The sequence below is a fragment of the Heliconius melpomene genome, chromosome 14 (genome assembly GCF_056956725.1).
Source record: "Heliconius melpomene rosina isolate 202511_hmr_F chromosome 14, ASM5695672v1, whole genome shotgun sequence".
Taxonomy (NCBI): Eukaryota; Metazoa; Arthropoda; class Insecta; order Lepidoptera; family Nymphalidae; genus Heliconius; species Heliconius melpomene.
This window is the reverse complement of record NC_140402.1, coordinates 2,238,729-2,253,293: the sequence shown is the minus strand read 5'-3', so window position 1 is coordinate 2,253,293 and position 14,565 is coordinate 2,238,729. Positions and strand designations below refer to the sequence as shown.

At 31.5% G+C, this 14,565-nt stretch overlaps 4 protein-coding genes across 5 annotated transcripts; 1 reads left to right on the top strand and 3 right to left on the bottom strand.

The window, feature by feature from the left end:
- Positions 1–3,594: 3,594 nt before the first annotated feature.
- On the bottom strand, positions 3,595–7,118 carry LOC146531896 (uncharacterized). The gene is made up of 8 exons (XM_085197736.1): positions 6,994–7,118; positions 6,464–6,585; positions 6,172–6,286; positions 5,699–5,881; positions 5,137–5,386; positions 4,394–4,612; positions 3,818–3,957; positions 3,595–3,603 (listed from the first exon to the last, which is right to left on the bottom strand). The coding sequence occupies exons 1-8, from the start codon at positions 7,069–7,071 to the stop codon at positions 3,595–3,597; spliced, it is 1,116 nt and encodes a 371-aa protein (XP_085053862.1). The 5' UTR covers positions 7,072–7,118.
- Positions 7,119–7,163: 45 nt separating this feature from the next.
- LOC146531895 (uncharacterized) lies at positions 7,164–9,940 on the bottom strand. Its single transcript, XM_085197593.1, has 4 exons — positions 9,236–9,940; positions 8,288–8,617; positions 7,849–8,002; positions 7,164–7,655 (listed from the first exon to the last, which is right to left on the bottom strand). Exons 2-4 carry the CDS (start codon positions 8,386–8,388, stop codon positions 7,458–7,460), a joined length of 453 nt encoding a protein of 150 aa, XP_085053719.1. The 5' UTR covers positions 8,389–8,617; positions 9,236–9,940; the 3' UTR covers positions 7,164–7,457.
- A 198-nt stretch (positions 9,941–10,138) lies between these two features.
- Positions 10,139–11,196, top strand: LOC146531894 (DET1- and DDB1-associated protein 1). 2 transcript variants are annotated; one of them, XM_085197595.1, is made up of 4 exons: positions 10,139–10,312; positions 10,409–10,547; positions 10,667–10,728; positions 10,970–11,196. In XM_085197595.1, exons 2-4 carry the CDS (start codon positions 10,415–10,417, stop codon positions 11,069–11,071), a joined length of 297 nt encoding a protein of 98 aa, XP_085053721.1. In that variant the 5' UTR covers positions 10,139–10,312; positions 10,409–10,414; the 3' UTR covers positions 11,072–11,196. The 2 variants fall into 2 exon arrangements, with proteins under 2 accessions (XP_085053721.1, XP_085053720.1); XM_085197594.1 differs by having other exon boundaries at positions 10,142–10,302.
- Positions 11,197–12,666: 1,470 nt separating this feature from the next.
- Positions 12,667–14,339, bottom strand: Sps1 (inactive selenide, water dikinase). The gene has a single exon (XM_085197592.1). It carries the CDS (start codon positions 14,212–14,214, stop codon positions 13,006–13,008), a length of 1,209 nt encoding a protein of 402 aa, XP_085053718.1. The 5' UTR covers positions 14,215–14,339; the 3' UTR covers positions 12,667–13,005.
- Between the last annotated feature and the right edge of the window lie 226 nt (positions 14,340–14,565).

Genomic DNA, 14,565 nt, shown 5'->3' with positions numbered 1-14,565 from the left:
GAATTCGATATTGGCTTATGCATACGTAGTATGGTAAACATGTTTAGGTGACGACATCGAGTGTTAAACTAAAAATAAAAATTTATGATTTTTGGCGGGAACTATTTATATTAAATAAATCAGCTTCACGCTGCATCCCCAAACAGCATAGTAGGCAAAGGAAACCTAGTGTTAACCGTTCCCCACTTTCCTCCGAATTAGATTGCGAAGAAATGGAAATATAAATTTCATAATTTTTTTTATTTCGAGTCTTCGAGTGAGGATCGAATTCAGAACCAGTAACTCTTTGTGCCCCCGCGCCGTGACTGGCTTCACTATTTATATTAAGAAGTGACTATTAAAATAAAATTGATTAAAATAAAAATTAAAATGAATAAACATCACCAGAGATACAAGCATTCTAACTACATTATTAAACAAAAAATTGCTATTTAGAATTAGTTTATTTATATTTATATCCAAGCCCACACCAGAATTGTCTTGTGTCCGTCCCAGAAATTTTACTTATAACACCTAAACTCTGATATGAAGACCGGCCCATAGAGATGTCTATGGTTGTAACTAGGAATGGGACTAAAAATCTCATCATGTAGCAGATAAACAGAATGCCTGCACTACGCCCTCTTATCCTCATTTAGTACTTATGTATTAATTTAAACAATATAAAATTAAAACGCTCATTTATAACTTAATAACAACCCTAGCAACCGTCAAACAAACATGTCAGGAAAAATTTTCACTGTTGATATAAATTAATAAATAATTTAGAAATAGTACAAAACCATAAGAAAATGTGATACAAAAATATGATCTGGATTACTAGAAATAAAACAAATATTGGTGAAAGATGGCACAAGAGTAAAAAATAGTGACGGATGCCAGGAGGACAAAACCACTCCCAACACCATGGGCGGAGATGTTGCCCTTTGAATCCGCAACCGCCGTCGTCAGAAGACGACTATCGCACTGCGGCTTCGACTGCGGGTCCGGAGGGAGGAATGTCAGAGTCGGAAGGGCCGGCTTTAAGACCACGCCGGCGCGCCGACATCCCGCCATCGGAGGGTTTGGAGCCAGGAGTGTCGAGGATGCTCAACAAGGCTCCCGCTACCGGTGGTAAAGTGCCTCGCATGAGATGGTCTCAACAACTGAATGAGAGTGTCATGCGTGCGTACTATAGGGCAACAGAGGGGGGAACTAACCTCACTGCGTATCGTTCAAGGTTACTGTCTATGTTTCAGGAGCTTGAACCAACAGCGACCGTTACTGCACAGCGACTGTCGGACAGGGTGCGGATCATTCAGCGACGTCATCTGCTGGATGAATCCGTACTATCATTGTGCCGATAGTGGTTTTGGTTAACGGTTTAATAGCGAAAAGCCTCGACCAACACCTTAAGAGGCTATCGCTTAGCTGTTGGATCAAGAACCGGATAAAGAAGGCAGTATTACTTGAGACGGCACGTATTGTGCGGCGGTTCCTCTCTCTGGAGCCCTAGCCACCGATGGCTTGGACCCTTGTCCCGCCCTCGGAAGAGTGGTTTTTTTATATTTTTAAATGTACCTTTTTTATAATAATTTATATTTAAAAATGTAAAATTGTTTAACTAATTTAATAAAAGTATTTATTTGTGGCTATCAGAGGGAAGCGATGAAGTCAAACGTAACGAACAAGTCATGCAAATACACACGTAATATGCACCTGAGTAATCAAAGGAAATCAACAATGGAGTCGAATCATTAAAGTTATCTAATTAGTTCGGGAATTGACTCTTCCGTGTGTGGGTACTTCCGGTTTGTATATTACGTTATATTATGTATGGAGATTTTTAAGTATGCAATAATTGGAACTTGTATTATTTGTTATTTATAAAATATGGATGGAATACTGGATTCTATTATTATTAAATGACTAGCGGACGCGTGCAGCTTCGCTTGCGTATTTAGGGGTGAATTCTAATAAACCACGAAACATGTGTTCAATGAAATATTTTTAAGAGTCTAAATTTCAAATTTTATAATAATCGGTGGCGTCTTAAAGATTTTTCCATACACACTTTCAACCCCTTATTTGCACCGTTAGGTGGAAAATTCTAGAAAATCATGAAACATGTGTTCAATTAATACTTTTAAGAGTCTGAATTTCAAATTTGATAAAAATTGGTGCCGATTTAAAAAAAAATCTGTACAAACTTTCAACCCCATATTTGCACCCTTAAGGGGAGAATTCTAGAAAACGGTGAAACACGTGTTCAATTAAATACCTTTAAAAATCAAAATCCCAAATTTTATAAAAATCGGTGCCTATTTAATTTTTTTTCCATACAAACTTCAACTCCTCCTCCTCACCCCTTTAGGGTTAAAATTTTTCAAAATCCCTTCTTAGTGGATGTCCAGATTACGAAAGTAAACATCTGTCCAAATTCCACGTTTCTACGCACAGCGGTTACGGCTGTGCGTGCGTCTTACCTCAGTCAGTGAGGACAAGTCCTTTTATATATATATAGATAAACAAAAATAAAAAAAACAGAAAGAGAGAAAAAAGAAAAACACACAAAACAACACATTTAATTTTCGGCATTACATTCATCTAAAATTTCATTCGCAACAGCTATCACTTTATTAGACGCATCTTTTAATTCATTATTGCTCAAACGATTTTTCAATAAAATCGCCGTTTTTATTATACGACTATCTTCAGAAATATATATTTTAGTTGTCTCCCTAGCTTTTTTTAAGGTTATTTTTAGGAAAATTAACCAATTGTGTGTAAAAGTTAGGAATTCAGGGGTAATAGTGAGTGTTAATTGAAATTCGATAAGTGCATTAGTCCAAGGTTGACTTGTTAACATCGCTACTAAGTTCGGATCGCTTCTGTAGCTTACAGCATGTTTAAATATTGAACTCAGTGTTTTCCAACCACCTTCGCATTGGTTTTCGGAGTTCTGGAATAATTTTAAATTAAATATATTATAATAGCTATTTAAAATATGTATGTATTTATGTATTTTATTATTACTTTAAATTACAAGTAAAAATTTGTGGTATGTCATTTGGATTTTATTTTACAAACGTTCGCTATGTATTGCAAGCGGATGTGGATTTTTTTTTATATATTATGTACTGTACTTGGTGTTTCAAAACAGTACAACTGAACTGACGTTAATAGACCGTTATGGGTTCAAAGCTCTCTAATAAAAAAAAATAATATTTTTTAGTACAGTATATTATATAGTCCTTACTAACAAGTTTTATTTTCCAATTTCTAAATTATCGAAAAAAAAAAATTTCCACATACGTACTTTAAAAAGAATACTTGAAATTATAAAAACTTACACGAGAACACAACATAGTTTGTATCCTAAACATTACAACCCTCAACACAGTCCACTGTCTGTCATCCCCCGTAACTCCCGCACCGAGAGACAGCGTTAGCGGCGTACTCTCGGCGTTAAGCACCATGTACATCAGTTGTAGTAGTAGTGAGCCGCGCTCGCTGTCGCTGTCGCGGCGAAGAGACTTTACTATTATATCTGTTCCTATTTCTAGTATTGATTTTTTCTTTAATTAGAAAGAAAATTATGAAATTAGTTTTATTTTAGGTCAACTTAAGTGAATAGAAAGGAGTATAAACTAAATTATTCGTATTTTTTTTAATATTAGTAATCTTATTATGGGAAATTTAAAATATTTAGAACAACATTGTTTTTCAACTATTAGTAATATACATATAATTTGTAAGTAACTTTTTTGGCATATTTTATATATGTATGTATATTATTAATATTAACTAAATACATAAAATAAGAAAAAGAACTTACATTATATTTATACTTCGCGAAATAATAGACCACTTGAGATAATAATTTTAGAGCGGCGCATGCGACTCTATCATCAGAGCTGTTTGTTGCTGTCAAAACGCATGGAAGGAAGTCCACGCGATATATGTATGTCAATAATACTGTTGAATATTTAATAATTTTTTTTTTTTACCTTAACGCAGTATCCCGCACACAGCAAGGTAGGCAGAGAGAACCTAGTGTAAGACACTCCGCCGAATACCGAATTCCGCCGAATTCTGGAGGCATTGTGTGTTGACACCAAACCGAAGAAATGAAAATATAAATTTAAGTAGTTCATTTCCTCGAGTGAAATCGATCCCACAACCAGTCGCGTGTACACACTTTGTGCCACTACGCCACGAATGGCGTCAAACGGGTTGAATATTTAACAAATTTTAATTGACATTTAAAAATAAATATAGTATCAATTAAAATTATTACATAGGATATACGAAAATAATAATTCAATCCCGTACATTTCCATAAATGAATTGAAAATTATTATAGAAAAATAATAAAAACCTCTAAAGAAACCAAAGAAATGACATAACTTACCCTTATTATCATCAAAGTTTTTAGAAATTTCCAATAATAGCAAACATACTTCCAAACAGACAAATTCAAAGTGGTTCCTGCATTCAGTATTAGAATGCGGTGTATTTTTGGAATATAATGTTGTTATAAGAACTGCTATTTTAATGCAAATCATTTGTTCTAGTTCCAGTGGAAACTGTTCTATAGCTATATCCAGTAAATAGGTTATGTTTGTGTTAGCTATAATTAATATAGATAATCAATTATTAACAATGCCTATATAATTTTTTTTATATATATGGTGTTAAAAAATATTTCGAGTTAAGCTGATTTCGACAAAGGAAATACAATCAAATACATAAAGATAAATTGCGGCCTTCAGTTCCGCCACTCAACACATAATGCATCCAGAATACGGCGGTTAGTGGGAGACGTAGTGTCTTAGCAGTAGATGGCATAAGCCACATTATATTTTTTGCACCACTGGCCTACACCTCTGGTATCTACTAATAGGAGCATCACATATTTAATTATTAATATTTTATTTTTGTGTTCGATTTATTTAAAGTGAAAGATATATATTTTTTTATCTCTGTGCAGCTGTACAAAAATGTATGTAAACTAAAACCTTTACGAGTTACGCTCCCAGGTTCCCTCTGCTTACCCTACTCAAACCTTTTTTTTGAATCTGCGAACTTAGCGTTAGCGAGTTCTGTTCCTAGTTAGGACAAATATTCGTAAAGTATCATTAGGGTAAAACTTACCTAAATTATCATCATTGTCAATTAAAGCATTAGACAAAACAGACGGTAGTAACGACCAAATCAATAAAGAAAAATTATTTCTGGAATTTTCGTCCGCGTCTTTTACACAATTTTTGAGGGTTTCAATACAATTTGTTACGATAGTAATATCTTTACTTTGTATTATAATGTTTAATAGTAATTCCCATATAATTGGTTCTTTTATTAATTCGTTTGGTAAATTATTTTCAATTTTGAACCATTCTGACAGCTGTTAATAAGTAAAATGTTTCATTATTTTAAAAGTATGGATGTTAACACTTAGGAAAGATTTTTTTAATTAAAAATTTCGACGTAGCTTGATGAGAACGTATCGCTTAGTGGTAAAAGCGCATGGATGGTTTCCGAGAGAGGCGGGTTTAAATCCCGCGATCAAATTATTAAACTTTTATTTTAAAAAAAAGGAAATATATTATTTTGATTTATTAAATTTTTTTCATATACTATTAAATATATTTGTAGGTTGTCGTGGCTTGAAGTATAATAAAATTAAATTATCAAGTATATTATATATATTACTTACTACTTGTAATTTTAATAGATTAGAGATCCTTAGTGAAGTAAAAGACCAAAACAAAATAACAGGATTATGAGTATAGTATTTAGATGGTTCCGGATTCAGTAAAGAGACGAGACGATCTATGGCTTTCTCCAAATAAACTCTTTGTTGTAATGATTGTAAGGTTCCGTTTGAAATTGAAGACATCTTTATAGGAAAAAAAAACAATTTAAAATAATCAGCTTAATAATGGAGTGCCTTAACACTGCTGTGTGCGGGATACAGCGTGAAAAAAAATGATTTTTTTAATTCTTCCTGGTAACAAGATAAAGCGGCGGTGAGTTCCGGTATTCAATATACAAGGATTCGAAGTTGGGTGTTGCCTAATAACTGCAGTGCCATAACATTAAATTAATTCAGCTTACCCTATTTTATACGGGATATTACGGAAAGCTAAAAAACTAATATTATTATAAAATAAAAAATATTCTATTTACAGCAAAAACTAGCCATAATGCCTTTATTATGTGTCCTGGTAATGTAAAATTTTTAGGTATCGTTAAGAGATAGTCTACTAAGTATGGCAATAAGAAAGAAGTCGATTCTTCGGGGCTGAAAGAAAAATTAAACTTTTATAGAAAGTAAATAACAAAATCATTTATACGGTCAAGAAGTCTTGGCCGCCCAGAGATTGCGCAGAATGTGCAAAAGTTCAGAAAGCCTAATTTAAGAGCGGCCACAACCTGTCGATCGTACTGTACGTATAAATTTAAAAAAATATATTGTTACTTTTCTGATGACTGGCAGTAAAAATAAGTATAAATTAAAAAACTGTAGGGCTGATTTTTTTTCAACAGCAAGTCTATGTTCTGTTTCATTTCTATTCCGTGTTGTATATCCACTAAATCCACCTGTAATTTAATTAATACGATATTATAGCAAAATATATATATTATATATAAGTCTTACTGTATCGAAATAGTTGTGATTTTCAACTGAAATGAAAATGGAGAACAGGATGTCATGACACTAGGGTAAGTACACTCCCTATACACTTTCCACTCAAATAGACAATGTCCAAGTATGACACCAGCGTGAATTGCAAAAATTTTAGAAACGTAGATAAAAATTGAAATATTATAATATGTATTCTGTGAACTATTTTCAGGATACTCTTTTTTATATTTATTTACATGAGAATGGAAAATGTAGTTTCAGCTAGTCGTGAGTGAAATTAGACTCCTTAAATATTATTACTTAGAGCTCCTAGTAAATAAAGGCACGTTAAAAATATAAAAAAATCTGTATAAATATCTTACATCAATATCTTTGTTGCAAATTGCATTTAAATCGCTTCCCTCTACATACAAGTATTTTGCTGTCAACGTTTTAAGCATTTCTCCCAAAACTAAACTGCTTAATTTGCGTACAGCGGGATCGTCTCTGTTAAGTAAAATTTTTTTTACTACTACTTAAAGCATTAAAAAGGCTAGTTAAATGTAGAGATTTCCATAATAGATTTCCCAAATCTTTACAACCTAGTGCGTAGAAACTCTGTTCTCCGCTTTCCGTATTAAGTGGTGAAACTTATCATACCAGCGCGCGAAATTGAAAATAACTCATTCTCCGAGTGAGGATCTAGTCTACAACCATCGCGATTACATATATCTGGTCCACTGCGCCACGATAGCTACATAATATGAAAAACTATTTTCATATTTTTTAACTTATTAGAACAATTAATTAATTTAATTGATAAAAATAAAAATATTATAGCTTCTGTTTATAAGATTATGTATTTTATTATAATGTTAATGTACCTTATAATTTGTGTTTGCGGTAAAATTTTTAAATATCCGTTCGAATATAAATAATCGCAAAAGTCCGTCATAATTTCAGATTTTGCGTTTTCGTTCATAAAATTGAATAGGAATCTTAGAAATATTCCATATTCCCCTGAAGCTAGTACATTTTGATGATCCTGGATCGTTAAATGGATAAAATATATAAAGCGAAAAATAGAAAATGGAAATAAATAATAACAAAATATTTTTTTTAATATTTTACTGGAAATATTACAATTTTTACCAGAATAGAGTAATCGTACTAGAAAAATATTATATTAACAAGCTGAGCTTATATTTATAAATACGAGCCTGATTCCAGTCACTTACCTTAGTTAAAATAACAAATTCTTTAATTAACTTGTGAATCGATGACTTCATTTTGGAAGCTGCTTCCTTTAGTGTTGTTATTTCTTGTTGATCGGTTATTATTTTTTGTACTAACCCTGATGGTGTTTTAGGTTTTTCAATAATATTTGTTAATCTAAAAGTTTTAAGCCAGTTAATTTCTTTTCAATAAAATTTAGCGATTATTCTTTAATTAAATATTTATTTAAACAACATTTCAATTTAATATATTTTTCATTATAACGATACTTTTATATTAAACTGAATAGGCATAAAGAGTCGTTGCATTTTTAATTTGTCATATTATAATAGATAAAGGCTTGTATAGCCAACATACAATTGATTATTTTAATTTCTTACTTATAATCTTAAATATCTGTAAATTATAAAAAAATACTACGAAAACTATTACAATATTCACCTAAGAGCGTTCATTCCCAATTGGCAAGTCACATGCATCATCGACCCCACATCCCCATTCTCCCCTACCAAAATGACTCTACTCATAGTATTCCCGAGCATTTCTAGCCATTTATCTAGGACCTCTGCCAGAACCACCGCGATATTACCTCTAATATCTAAAGAAACTGGTTGATATGATATTAGTTCGTGTAAAACGAATGTACTACATAAAATAGTATTTGGCTTATTTTTAATATGAGAGGATAGGTTTTTAAATGCTCCTAATAATTGTTCTGTGTTGTAAGCGCTTTGGTGTGAAAGGGGTGAGGTAGCTTCATATTCTCTTATTCTGTGTGGAAAAGAAATGTTTAGAAAAAAATGTGTGGAATAAAGAAATGTGTGGAAAATAAATCTATTAAAAGACTAATAAATTAGTCTTTTAATAGATTTATATTATGAATTCGGCGGTGTTAAGTTTCGCCAATTTCTCGAATAATACACAATTCTTCGAAAATTAGGCGGCAAAATGAGGAATAGAGTTTGTTGAAATTTAACAGTATTTATGGTACACTTGTTACTACTAGAAGACTTTTTTGATTTATATAAAATGTTATAAAGAAACACTGGTACGATGGATATAAAAACAAAATAGAACCTTTGCTCTCATAAATTGCATAGGCGCTTTGCATGCGCTTTGCATGCATATAGGTCATTGATTTTTATATTTAGGATTCCGTCGTAGTTAGTAACATTGCCAAATAATAATTAATAGACAAATCCTTTCGCTACCTTCCATCAATATAATAGCGTTTAATTTATCAAATAAATAATTGTAAAATAAGGCTGGGTATATAAATTTGTATGACCCCAGAGATTGTAATTCAATCAATATGAATGAAAACTTTCATTTATTTATAACTATAAAAGGTCTAAAAACTGAAAAATTATTAAATAATATAGCACATACCCTATTAGAAGATTACAAATGAAATGTAAGCATGTTTCTACAGCATTAATGGTGTCGATCGCTGAATAATGGACGAGACACCTTATTATAGCAGATAATGCGTGAGTCGAGTGTTCTTCATCGTAAAAACGTTTAATTCGCCATAATAAACCGATACATTGCAAAATAGATCTATTAAAATATATTTATTAATAATGTAAAGTTAATTATAATAAGTCAATAACTAAATTAATAAATAGTGTTACCGAGAAAGAGAAAAATCCAAATTTGATGTCGCCTCACATAGAAATACAACTATGTCATTATCCAATAAATATTCTATTACTCGTATTCTCTCATTAGAATTAAAATTATATTTGTTAATTGCTTCAATAAGGTAAACACATGCCCTACTCTGAGATTCTGTGTCTCTAGAAGTTAGAAGCCTTTTTATGTCGCTTAATACATTTTGTCGTCCATGTGGATTATAAGTTCGATTGAAATTTGTATTAATTAAGCTATGCATTTTGATAGAAAAATAAATATTTATTTCACTAATTTTATCACGACTTGAATATATTATGAAAATATTTTATAATTATATAGAATGTTCTCAAGCAACTATTTAAAATTCCCGCTAACAGATTTAGAATTAGAACTAAAAATAATGGCAGCATTGCTTTTTAATTTTTTAAATGATAATTTGATTGATTTGATAAGTCAAAATCAAAAGTATCACTTAATTCTACTTTATACAACATTAAGTATAAAATAACTTTCAAATATATATATAAATTATAACCACAAAGTGACGATATATTTTGTATACCTTCAATATAAAACATAAAAATAAGTATAAGGTATATACCATATTTTTAATTTAATAAAAATGCGGTATATTACTATAAAACCTCTATGTTCTAAATAATGAGGCAACATTTTCGAATGTCATTCTCATCTGGTTAGCTATAGCGACTAATAGCCTTTACTAAACATTGGATTTTGTATTAATTTATCGCTTATAACCTTTACAACGTTGTGAAACATTGAATTTTAAATCTGGGATTAATTAAAATAGAATAACAATGGTATGAGGACGTTAGTGTTAACGTTATAATGTTAAATATGGTGGTTTTGTGAGGTATATTAAAAGCATTCCATCCATGTTTAATGCGGGGCTATTGATATTTGCAGTCAGTCATGGAGTTTTTAAAGGATTTGCCGTCGTACGATGAACACAACTTCACGTTATTTAACACCGATCACGGCATAAGAAACTGTTCAAAAAGACCTTCAATATACCTCCCTACCAAGGATATTCCTTCTGAACAAAGTTGAGTATAAGATTTCGTTTTTTGAATAGTTAGAACTTGTTAATTGTGATCATTTCGATGACATCTAATTAAATAATCAATGTATTTTAATTGTCTTTAAAACTTCTTATATTTTCAGTTATAGTGACAGAAAAGACTAATATTCTATTAAGATATCTACATCAGCAATGGGAGAAAAAGGTAAACAGTTTCTTATTGGTATAATACTAATAGCACCAAGTACAACAATATTATTTTACAATTATGTATTGATAATTAAGTAATTTGTTTGTTAAGAGCTTCAAACTATTTAGTCCAAATGAATGTTGGCATACTTAATGTCATTAAGTATATAAATATATGAAATTCCTTCATGTTGTGTCTTTACATAAGTGGTTTTATACAATGTGTTCATATTATGAAGTTTAATGATTTATTTCAGAATAACACTTCACCTAAAAAACGTGATCAAAGCCACATAGAACAAAATGGTGATGAGAGTCGACCCCGAAAAAGGCCTTGTTTAACATCTCCAATCAACTGAAAATATTTGTTTGCATCACTTCCTTTGTGCTTCAGTTACAGACTTTGTGAACACTCGGGCAGTTTTGTAATTATATTTGTATATCACATTTTTAAATCTAATTATACATTAAAGATTGAAACTCACTGGTTCTATGTTTTCTCAAAAGTTAGCTAACATTGTGCCATTTAGCAATGTCTAAAGTAATTGCGCCTATGCTGATTAATTAAGGATTATATTCAAATATAATTAACACCATATTTGCAAAATGATTCATTCCATAAACAAGCTAACATCATTATTATTTTTTAAATAATTTTTATGCTAAAAGCTTCAATATTATGAGGGAAAACTAAGGGTCTGCATACTAGGGGAAACAATGTGTTCAGTATTTTTATGTGAATGATATGTTTGCCAGGTCAGGATATAGACTAGGTTAAATATTAACTTTTTTTAAAATAAACTTGAACATTCAAAAAATACTCTCACAATTACATGATTATATTTAATCTATGTCATTGACATAGTAAGTGATCAAGAGGCATGTTGAAGATTTATTTTAAACATGTTTACTGTTAGGTATTATATACATTTTATAAATATAAGTTTTAGCAGTTATCATTTCTTACCAATATTCATACAACCCAATTACAATAATTTTATGAGTAAATTGTATGTAATGAGAAACTGAAGCAGATTCTGTTTAGCAATTATAGTGACACATTACAATACTGTCATGGTAAAGAGGCACAGAGTGCGACTGTAAAGCTGACTGGTTGTGGGTTCAATCCCCACTTAAGAACATGAAATATTTATTTAAATTTATATTTCCATTTCTTCGCCACAGCGAACACTGACATCGATACCACAGGTGTCAAGGCAAAGCGCAACGTTGAGTTCTGCCACTCAGGACCTCCAGAATTCGGCAGAAAGTGGAGAACAGAGTGTCTTGACACTAGGCCCCTCTGCCTGTTGTGTGAGGATAGAGTGTGAAGCTGATTTGATTTTTTTTTAATATATTTGAAATTATTTCTTCTCTCATATGTATGTTTAAGAATTTAATTGTGTCATATTGCACTTGATTTATATTTATTTTTTATTAATTTTTTATTATTAGTTTTATTCCACACTTAGGAAAGGCAAATATCTTAGAAAACAATTTGTTAATTATATTATTATAAATTTTCAGAAATTTTAAAAATTTGAGTTGTTTAACAATTTTAAAAACAGAACAAAGCACATAAGTAGTATCAAGTAAGCTAAAGTTACTGTAAATTTTAAGTAAGTTATCGATAGCAGTTGGTAATTTTGTAACATTTTCAGTATAAATATAGTTCTAGCCTGACCTGTAGTGCTGATTTCAGGATTTTGGTTATTTCTATAACACAAAATGACAAATATATTTAATATACAATTTAGTCTTTTATTTCTCTTTTTTATTTAAACATTTGTTTTGAATCCAATTGTTTAAGAACTATTATAAATTTATTCTATAGTTTATTATTTATTTGGTCAGTTTTGATTCTATTCATTGTTAAAATTTCTATAAAAAATTACCCAACCATAATTAAATCATTAAAGATTTCAATAATACTACAGATAAATAAAACTACATATTTAGAATGAAAAATAATTTTATTCTAATTTAAAAAGTTCCACAAATTGCAGAATCAATCCACAAGCCATGAACAATGTTGAGAAAGGGTATCTAATGGAATAATTTCTCTTAAAGTTAATAGTGATATCTTATTGTACACCTAGAACACCAACTTTAAAACAAGATAGCTAGTAAATATTGTTTAAATTCCTTCTAGCCACTTAACTATAAAACATTAACACTAAAATGGAGTTAAAATATTGATATTCCAATTAAAATTTCAAGATTTGTCCAGCTCTGCAATAACATTAATGTCTAATGTATTCATTGTAAATGTCTTATTTGTATAATAAACAACTTAATCTTTAGCAGGCACTTCAATAACTCGGGGTTTGTCAATAATTCTAGCAGTGCGGTTACCCTTCTCAACAATTCCGATAATCCAGGCTTGATAGCCTTCTTGTTTCTCAATATCTTTACAATATGCTGCAGCTTGCTCACGGGGTAAGCAAATTAAAAGTCCACCAGAAGTCTCAGGAGCGTGTCCTTGTAAAAGCTGGAACATGTTTCCACATGCTTTTGCAACAGCTGCCATTTTAGCAATTACTGGTAAATTATGGATAACAAAAGATACTTCATTCTTTTGGTGTGATGCAAGATTTTGGGCATGCCCCAAAAGACCAAATCCAGTGACATCAGTAGAACCATGAGCATTGTACTTGTGCATGAGACGAGCAGCAATCCTGTTAAGTCTACTCATCGAATCCATTGCACGATGATAAGCTTTTCTTACATCTTCTTCTGATACTACTAATTTAATTCTGTTCCAACGCTCAGGTTGGTCAAGCCATTGGTGAGCATTTACTGCAACTTGAGTTCCAAGAGGTTTTGTGAGCACTAACACATCACCCATGACTGCATTATCCGGTACGATGTATTCATTTGGCTGACAAATTGTGGTAGCTACCCCCCCAATAGTGCACCAAGGATTGATTACAGTCTGGCCACCAGTGACAGACGTGCCGGCTTCTAGTGCTGAATCTTTAAATCCTCTCATGATTAGTGGTATTACTACATCCCGTTCCTTTTCAGTCATTTTTGTGGATACTCCGAGTAACATTAACATATTGTCACATTCAGTAACACCCATTGCATACAAGTCGCTTAGTACATTGGCACACGCTATTTTACCCATCATGTAGGGATCGTCAACTAGAGGATAGAAAAAGTCAGTTGTTTGTACCAAGCAAAGCCCACCATGTCTCAGCGGCGTTACCGAACAATCCAATCCAATGCCGATGCGCGGGATAGCCACATGCATAAACTGATCTTGGTCCTGTTGAGAATAATCTTGCTGCAAGGATTCAACGAGCTTAGACAGGACATCTTGTGGTACTTTGCAGCTTCTTCCTTTTAAGTCGGCGAATCTAGTTAGGCGGAAACTAGCTTCCAAGTCGTGAGCCACAGGGTCGAATGGCCGACGCAAAGCTAATGCGTTAGGGTTACCGGCCATTTCTAGTTGCGCTGCAGATAGTGTATCTTGCGCTACACTAGATTGATACGACATATTACACAAAAACAAATTAGTATTTTGATCCGCCTTAAGGTAAGTTTATGAAAAATGCCGAAATCCGACACGCCGCCAAGTGACGCTTGCAAAATGGCGTCTCCTTTACATAGAGAATATGGGAGCCAAAACTTCATTCAAATGATAGATTCTTATTGGTATTTACAATATGTAAACAAAGAATACTCGGTTTCTATTGGCCGATATTATTTTAAAATTACAATTGTACGTAGAAAACTGACTTAAGTAGAAAACTACCAATATTTATAATATTATGAATAATATGTTTTATCATATATCAAATTTAATTATTTAATAAAATATATTTATCAAATTTAATAAATTTAAAAT